Source organism: Tarenaya hassleriana, unplaced genomic scaffold, assembly GCF_000463585.1.
Source record: "Tarenaya hassleriana unplaced genomic scaffold, ASM46358v1 Cleome1, whole genome shotgun sequence".
Lineage (NCBI taxonomy): Eukaryota > Viridiplantae > Streptophyta > Magnoliopsida > Brassicales > Cleomaceae > Tarenaya > Tarenaya hassleriana.
This window is the reverse complement of record NW_010960187.1, coordinates 7,927,389-7,935,846: the sequence shown is the minus strand read 5'-3', so window position 1 is coordinate 7,935,846 and position 8,458 is coordinate 7,927,389. Positions and strand designations below refer to the sequence as shown.

The 8,458-nt window shown below is 38.1% G+C and overlaps 4 protein-coding genes across 6 annotated transcripts in view; 3 read left to right on the top strand and 1 right to left on the bottom strand.

Moving 5' to 3' along the window:
* Positions 1 to 259, top strand: part of LOC104818541 (fibrous sheath CABYR-binding protein-like) — a 1,282-nt gene extending 1,023 nt beyond the window's left edge. Inside the window, exon 3 of the mRNA XM_010548159.1 lies at positions 1 to 259. Within this exon, the coding sequence (XP_010546461.1) occupies positions 1 to 38 (38 nt within the window). The 3' untranslated portion in view covers positions 39 to 259.
* A 657-nt stretch (positions 260 to 916) lies between these two features.
* Positions 917 to 3,872, bottom strand: LOC104818527. 3 transcript variants are annotated; one of them, XM_010548148.1, is made up of 4 exons: positions 3,569 to 3,872; positions 2,684 to 2,866; positions 2,176 to 2,497; positions 917 to 2,074 (listed from the first exon to the last, which is right to left on the bottom strand). In XM_010548148.1, the coding sequence occupies exons 2-4, from the start codon at positions 2,822 to 2,824 to the stop codon at positions 1,167 to 1,169; spliced, it is 1,371 nt and encodes a 456-aa protein (XP_010546450.1). In that variant the 5' UTR covers positions 2,825 to 2,866; positions 3,569 to 3,872; the 3' UTR covers positions 917 to 1,166. The 3 variants fall into 3 exon arrangements, with proteins under 3 accessions (XP_010546450.1, XP_010546447.1, XP_010546453.1); XM_010548145.1 differs by having other exon boundaries at positions 2,684 to 2,858; XM_010548151.1 differs by lacking the exon at positions 2,684 to 2,866.
* A 1,263-nt stretch (positions 3,873 to 5,135) lies between these two features.
* On the top strand, positions 5,136 to 7,528 carry LOC104818517 (flavin-containing monooxygenase FMO GS-OX-like 4). Its single transcript, XM_010548134.1, has 7 exons — positions 5,136 to 5,755; positions 6,020 to 6,090; positions 6,252 to 6,404; positions 6,496 to 6,578; positions 6,680 to 6,815; positions 6,910 to 7,083; positions 7,183 to 7,528. The coding sequence occupies exons 1-7, from the start codon at positions 5,194 to 5,196 to the stop codon at positions 7,369 to 7,371; spliced, it is 1,368 nt and encodes a 455-aa protein (XP_010546436.1). The 5' UTR covers positions 5,136 to 5,193; the 3' UTR covers positions 7,372 to 7,528.
* A 775-nt stretch (positions 7,529 to 8,303) lies between these two features.
* LOC104818509 (acid beta-fructofuranosidase 3, vacuolar) overlaps positions 8,304 to 8,458 on the top strand; it is a 4,143-nt gene continuing 3,988 nt past the window's right edge. The window contains exon 1 of the mRNA XM_010548124.2: positions 8,304 to 8,442. Coding sequence (XP_010546426.1) covers positions 8,349 to 8,442 — 94 coding nt within the window. The 5' untranslated portion in view covers positions 8,304 to 8,348. The remainder of the gene's footprint in view (positions 8,443 to 8,458) is intronic.

The window sequence follows — 8,458 nt, the reverse complement described above, 5'->3', positions numbered from 1 at the left end:
TAGCCGCTGCCGCCGCCGAGGAGAAGGCGGAGGAGTGAGTGTGGAACAACGCAGTCTTTTGAAGATCAGAAGAAAGAAAGAAAGAAGAAGTTGGCGAGATGGTTTGATATTGCAGTGATTCTTGAATCGCTCTCGTTGTCTTCGTTTGTGTTTTGTTCTTCCTTGTTTACTTACAAGTATTCGATCCGTATGTTGTCTTTTTTTTTTCTTTTTTCTTTTTAATATGATATGATAAATGAGATGTTTTTATATGCCTTAATTTAATAATTTACGAGTTATATATTCTGTAAAATCCACTGAGAATCCAATCCATTGAGTCAAAGCTTTATTCTTGATTACATAAAAGGGGTCATATGAATTGGAATTCACATGACATGAGAATGATCGAAATCAATTTGTGCAACTTTGAATGGCTTGCTCCAGCCCGTGATCTTACGGAGTACCTCAAATTTCTTATTGAATTTTTTATTTTTTATTTAATAAAAATCATAATCGATCAAATAATTAAATACTTGTTGTCATCATTCAATAATAAGATACAAGAGAAATAATTTTTTTTTCTGGTAATCCATTATAACTTCTCTATCATAGCAGAGATTCCCCCGATGGAGAATTCTTCTTTGTGATCTTGTTGTATATGTTTATTTTGTTTTATTATCCTCATCGTCGCCTATTGTCGAATCAAATATTGGAAGATTAGTAATATTTGATTCAAACGGATGAAACTCCATAATCTGAAAACATCATATATATATATATATATATATATATATATATATCATATAGCTTCTATTTCTATACAATGAGACGCTACATATTGTCGTATTATGATCTTCTTTGGAGTAAAGTAAATACTGCTTAGGGACCCACATCTGGCCGGAGCTTACAGTGGCGCGTGGGATATACTCGCCGGGAATGACGGTGGCGCGTCAATTTCATTTTCCAACGTATTCAATTGTCTTTATCCCTTCCAAGACATAAAACAACAAATGACACGAGCAATATGAGAGTTTTTGAAGATCATACAAAGGCCAGTTCCTACTACTCAAGCTACTTCCCTGCTCTCTAACTTCAATCGATGTCAAATAACTGAAAAAACATACCGTACAATTGATATACCAATGAAGCCATACGTAAAACCCGAATCTCGGGTTTTGTATATATACTCATCCGCCTCTTCTCCTCCTCCTTCTACCTACATGTCTTTGCCCCGAACCCGGGCGTCTCTTTCTCGGGTTTTTCCCGCATTTGTCATCTCCCGTATTTCCATGCATCTTCTTGTACTCCCTCGACCTCAAAACCGCCTCCAAGACGTTTATGTCTTCGCGGATCTCGTGTCTGGAGAGCGAGACTAAGCCCGGGAGTATCTCCTTCTGGAAGTTCTTCATCCTCCTCCCTCGTCTCAGCTTGAATCCGAGTTCTTTGCTTTCCCCTGTAATGTTCAGTTCATCAACTGCCTTCGATGACACACAGTTGTCTTCATGGCTTGTTTCGGTTAGTTCCAATGTCAGTAGTTCATAAGAATCGTAAGAACACTCCGGTTCTTTGGATGGAAGGTCTCGATCTCGAGATGGGCTGTTAGATCGTGACTCGGGCTTGGATGGCAGGTCTTGATGATGCTGGTATGAGCTGTTGCGTGAGATGCAGACCAATGATTCTGCTGCAATTTGAATAAACGAGCTCGTTTCAGTTGGATCTTCCTCATTACAGCTTCCGTTTCTTGGCTCGGTCGGTAAGGCTTCCGTGTCAGGGTATTCAAGCCGCGTACGGCAAGAGGGTACCGGCTTGATTCTTGAATCGTTTTCTGTGGTGCAGCATGAAGTGTATGAAGCTGGAGATGTCGTACCATCTTTATCAAGAATATCTCGACTACGAGGAGTGCAAAACGGTGCAGGATCTTCGACCCCGCTTTTCTCGCAGCTCGGTGTCGTGTTTTCAGAATAAGGACAGTTCAGGTCCTGTAAGAAGTATCGGTTCCGATCGGGATAAGGCTCATCAACTGGTGTCTCGTTCAGGTCCAGGAGACATGGTTCACACGAAACGAAGCTCTGCTTTGAGGAAGACATGTTATATCCTGAAAGTATGGAATTCATCATATAACCATATAAAGGAACAACCTTTGTTTGCGCAGAACAATGGAACAGAAGAACCCCCCTCCCCCCCAAAAGATCATACCTTTATCTGAAAATCCCAACTTCTCGGAGCATCTATCATCGTCTACAAGGGATTTCCCCGCCTCTTGAATTTTCGAGATGCTTTGACCAGACAGCACCGGCGGCTGTGATTCAAGATTTCTCTCGGTACAAGAAACAGAAGCAGAAGGCTCTGTCTCTTTCGTCGAGGGAGATTGCTCTAGATCGATTACAATTACCGGGCTTCTCTTGCTAATCCAAGTTAAGGTTGATGCTTCATTTGCCTTGGATTGAATGCGAAGATCTATATCTCTCCTCAAATTTCTATTTGCATGTTCATCTACAGGTTGTGAGGCCGGAAACACCTGAAACAGAAAAAGTGATCAAATACGGTTTCTCAAGAACAAGCATCACAGGGTCAAAGATCGAAAGTTCACAATCATCTGTCCGAAAACAGACAGAAAGCAATCAATGCAATATAAATCATTGAACTGTTAAAAGATTCCTAGCACAGAACGTATATGACCAAGCATAAAGGTGCAGTCTTTTACCTGCCTCCCGAATAGAGTGACCATGCTGACGGGTTTCCTCTTCGAAACCTCTGAATAAGGATCAACACGTTCTTGCTCAGAGTTCAGACCGATGTCGTTCTGCAAAAGTGATTTGTCCCTGGACAAACCATGCAAATACATCTTGCCTGATCCGGGCTTATGTCAAGATCCATCCCTGCCAAACTACCCCAGTTTAAGAACAGAAAATCGATCGAGGGCATTTTGGCATGAGGAGAGGAACCGAAAGCCTCTTTTACATTACCATACAAATTAGGATCAAGAGTGCAGACAAAGGGGAAAAACAAGATTCGGAAGATGCAATATCCATGGTAGCAAACCATAAACATACCCAAAATACAAAACAAGCCGTTCAGAATTCATCAAACCTATACATATATACGTTATCAGTTGAAAGTTGATGCTGAAATCTCCCCATATGATCATCAAACTTGATCTCTCCATTCATGGTGGCAAGTGAACATACCCAAAGACAATAACAAGCCACTCACAATTCCATAATTCACCAACATATGCACATCATCATCATCATCATCTATGGAAGCCAAAGAAAATGGAAATTGATTCAACTTGAACAAGAGATTCCATTTATCTTAGACCACGTTTCCACAAATGTTCTATAACATGTATATATATATATATATATATGTATGTGTGTGTGTGTGTATTCGCGTTTATCTAAGCGCAAGTATGTTTCTAAATTTGCATTGAACAACAAGACTACAAGGGGAAACCCCCATGAAAAACCCAACAATAAACAAAACCAACAACATAGTATACCAAAATTCTAAATAATATTAAAAAAAAAACAGAACCCAAATCCAGTATTTAATTTATTTCGGGGAGAGAGCGAGAAAGAGGAATTACCCGAAAACGAAGCTTGAAGCATTCCATGGTCAAGTTTTGACGAACAGATCTGGAAATCGGGGACAGACCGAACAGGGGGGAAGTCAATCTCAGTGACAAACGAGATTCATGGTCAGATGCTAATGTCCGGCCTATATATACATACACATACGCACATATGTGTGTATAATGTGCGTATGTGATTGTAGATTACCGCAATACAAGACAGAAAACCAAGAAAAAAATCTGATCATGAGGAGAGAGAGAGAGGTTTCTCTTTCTTCCGAGAGAGGGAGAGAGAGAGAGAGAGGCTTAGTGGTTAGTGTGGCACATCAACAATCTTTTTCTATTACTTATAGTCACTTTTTTTCCCCTTCTTTTATTTATTTTTTTATTGACTCCCAAATCTTGCTTCAAGTTGTTTTTAATAGAAAAAACTATTTATTTGATTTATACAGTTTATTTGAATTAATGTTTTCATAGAATTAATATTTTTCTATTATTAATTCGATTTTAAAAATGTTATATTTTATTTTGCTTTCGTAAAGAATGAGAAAAATAAAATCATTATAATTATGAGACTTGATATAGTAAGTAGTTGTATTTTCTTTTTTATTAGAATATATTCCAAAATAATACCTGAATTTTTTAATTTTTATAAAATAAAACCTAAATTTTATTTTTTATTAAATAAAATTTCAATTTTATTTTTTTTAAAAATAAACCTAAATTTTATAATATTTATCATTTTTAACCCACGTGGCGTTTCGACATTCTATGTGACAAGATAAAATTTTGACTGTATTTGACACATCATCGTCCATATGTTACGATATCGGAACATCACGTCATTTATAGGGTTAAAAATGATAAATATTATAAAATTCGAATTTATTTTTTACTGAAAAATAAAATTGAAGTTTTTTATAAAAACAAAATTTAGGTTTTATTTTATAAAAATTTAAAAAAAATAGATATTGTTTTGGGATTTTCTCTTTTTTATTATTATTATGCACCATAAATTTGGCACTAACTCTAAAGCAGCTTGGTAGTTTACAGGTGAAGATTGACTTTGTACTTCCATGTTTTTTTTATATGATGTGTTACAAGTTACATATACCAATTACAATATTTTTCTGAGTAAATAACAGTAATGATGATTGAACCTATAACTAATTAATATGGTGTCATATCATAACACCTACAAGAGATGATAGCTTATCGTTTTGAATGTTAATTATTTAAATATTTCTTGTTAGGTTTCCAATATATGTATAAGCCAAACTACCAATCTATAATCTCTAAATGTCAAGATTGGGTATATGGATATTTGACACTAAAACACGAAATATTTCATCCATTCTTTATTTCTTTTTTTTTTGTTGGAAATAACATGTGTTATGCGACAAAATAATATATTTTATTAGTTTTTGGTCATATCGTCCAAGATAATTAATAATTATTATTTCAAACCTTTAAAAAATTGAGGCCTCTTTTATTTTTTTTCTTTTTATTTTTTATATTTTATATTTTTCTTGAAATAATAAATTTATTTGGGAAAATTGTTGTGGTTGATGGGCCAAATTATATCAACCTGGCCTCTTCCCTACGTGGCTGAAGAATTTCTGAGAAAATCTCGTGCTTTAATGGCGCCGTCTCTTTCGCCAATCAAAACGCACCACGTGGCGGTCATAGGCGCCGGAGCCGCCGGGCTTGTGGCGGCGCGTGAGCTCCGTCGCGAGGGTCACTCTGTGGTCGTCTTCGAGCGTCAAAACCAAGCCGGAGGAACATGGATCTACACCGATCACGTCGAATCCGATCCATTGAGCCTGGACCCGACCCGACCCGTCGTCCACTCGAGCGTCTACGGCTCTCTCCGCACGAATCTTCCCCGAGAATGCATGGGTTTCAGGGATTTTCCATTCGTGACCCGACCCGGCGAGTCCAAAGACCCGAGAAGGTTCCCGGCTCATTCTGAGGTTTTGTCGTATCTGCAAGAGTTCGTGCGAGAGTTTGAGATCGAGGAGATGATTCGGTTCGAGACGGCGGTTGTGAAGGTAGCTCCGGCGGCGGGGGACGGCGGAGATGGCGGGAAATGGAGGATCGAGTCGACAGAGAAAGGGAAGTGCAGTTCTCGTGATGAGATTTATGATGCCGTTGTTGTCTGTAATGGCCATTACATAGAACCTCGTCTCGCTGAAATTCCTGGTAATTCCATTATTTTTCTTGATTCTGGCTTTGTAATTTATCTTGATTCCGTGTTTTTGATATGGGTTTTGAACGATTTCGCTTGTTGAGCTTACTTTTTGACGAAGTTAAGTGCTTTTTAGCCCGCGTATTCATGTTCTATATGAAAATTAGATCAAATGTGATAGTGAAGCTTCATAGGGTTGGTGAAATGAGGAATGGATGTTTAATCATAAGTATCTTTATGATCTTCTAATGGTTGAATCCCTCGGGCAATTCTTTCAGGCATCAGTTCTTGGCCGGGGAAGCAGATGCATAGCCACAACTTTCGTGTTCCAGAGCCATTCAAAGATCAGGTACGATTCATAAAGACATCTGATTCTGTCAAATCTTGATATGGGTGGTGATCTTCAATTTTGTCCCTAAACAAGCTGTGTCTGGTGGTGGAAGATATTGTATTGTAATGCCATGCTATGAGAGAATTTACCGGTTTTCTGTGTTTTCGTGCAATCTGCAGGTTGTTGTGCTGATCGGGAGCTCGGCTAGTGCTGATGATATAAGCAGGGACATAGCTGCTGTTGCCAAGGAGGTTCATGTGGTATCTAGATCAAATTCCGCCGATTCATATATAGAGCAGCCCGGTTATGATAATCTTCGGATGCATTCTATGGTGGGCTACTTCGTAGACCGATGGTAATTTGTTCGGTAAAAAGAATGATTTGTGTCTGTAATAACCGTCCATGTTTTCTCACACAACGCAGATAGAACGTGCCGATGAAGATGGTTCTGTGGTTTTCCAAAACGGGAGAACAGTTTTTGCTGATGTTATTATGCATTGCACCGGGTATTTTCCTTCTTTCTTTCTTATTCTATCTTAGATTTTTCATGGATTGTGGTGAAAGTGAAAAAGGAATCAATCGGCTTGTGATTATTTCCTTTCCGAAGGTACAAGTATCACTTCCCGTTTCTTGAAACCAATGGAATAGTTTCTGTGGATGATAACCGAGTTGGGCCGTTGTACAAGGATGTCTTCCCACCGAAATTGGCACCATGGCTCTCCTTCATCGGTATCCCATGGAAGGTCAGTTCCAACTTTCAGCCATTTTACCCGAACTGAACCCTTTTCGTTCATCACTCACTCTTTCTCAAGAAGGAAGGTCTTTTGCAAATTTCAGGTCGTACCTTTCCCGATGTTTGAGCTGCAAAGCAAATGGATCGCGGGTATTCTCTCGGGTAGGATCCCACTCCCTTCTGAGGAAGAGATGATGGAAAATGTCAAAACTTTCTACGCAAAGCTCGAAGCTGAAGGGATCCCCAAGCGATATACTCATCGAATGGGCAATACCCAGGTAACGAATGAACGAACTCAAACCCATCTGTTTCCACTCCAAGAAAAGGCAGACAAATCTCTCGTTGTTTATAACATTTGATCCTGTCCGAATCCGCAGTTCGAATACAATAACTGGTTGGCCTCGCAATGTGGGTGTCCCGAGATGGAAGAATGGAGAAAAGAGATGTATTTGGTGACCGGGTTGAGAAAGAGGGCTCGTCCCGAGACGTACCGTAACGAATGGGACGATCATCATTTGGTTTCCGAAGCTCTTGAGGATTTTGCTCTGTACACTTCACAAGTTTGATGTGAGGAGGAGGTAAAAACAAATACAAAAAGTGCAAACCGGTAAATATGTTCAAATCTGGAAAACGTTGGTTGAACCGGGTTTTGTCATACATAATATATTGGCAAAAGAATAAAATGAAATTGGTGGAATACATGTTCACCTCACGATCCTGTTATATGTTTTTTTCCAGGTGCAATTCTCCTTTAAAACACGTGACAAAATGAAAAATAAATATCTTTTTTTTTTGTAGATTATACAAAACCGGTTATTTAGTTTAACTCCATGTATGAACCACATCATTACTAAAGAATATCAATTACTTTGAAACCGATGTACGATTTGGACAAGGATCTAGTTTCCAACTTTCCGTATCTCTCGTTGTTCGATCTAAACTAAAATTTTCTAAAATCGAAATCCGATATAATTTAAACGAAAAATTAAAAATTTATTAGAAAGATAAGTATTTATATCCACTTAATTACTTGATTAGAACCAAAAGAAAGAGAGTAAGAAACAGAAAAAATGGATAACTTTTGTGTCTCAGTCGCTGGTTACGGGAAAAGAGTTAACACATATTAAGCATTAATTTTAATTAAATACTAATCAGCCCCACAAATTTAAAACATTTTCAAATCTTTGCGGCAAAAAGCACTAAAAACAATTTTTTTAAAGGAATGTATGCTTCTTCTTTTTTTCCTTTTTCCAAATGGTTCAGGAATGATGACTGGATATAATTAATTCGTATAATATATGTATATTTATTTCTTTTTTCTAAAATAATTTTACAAATACTTATTATTATTATTATTATTATCATATATTACCAACTTAGCAGGAAGACATAAATGTGTCTCCCTGTGATATATTTTTTGTTTTCATTTTTTTGTGAGGTTTTGGTTTATTTGTTCTTTTTTAATGATTATAAATAATCCAAGAGAAATGCCATTTTTTGCTTACAACAAAAAAAAAAACGACAGAAGGGATAGGGGAAAAAAATGGTGAGCTCCGGCGCAACATTGCCGATCACCGACCCGGTTCCGTACACTCCGTTACCCGACGGGTCAGGATCCGACCCGGATCCGGATCCGTCCCGCCGTCGGCGGGC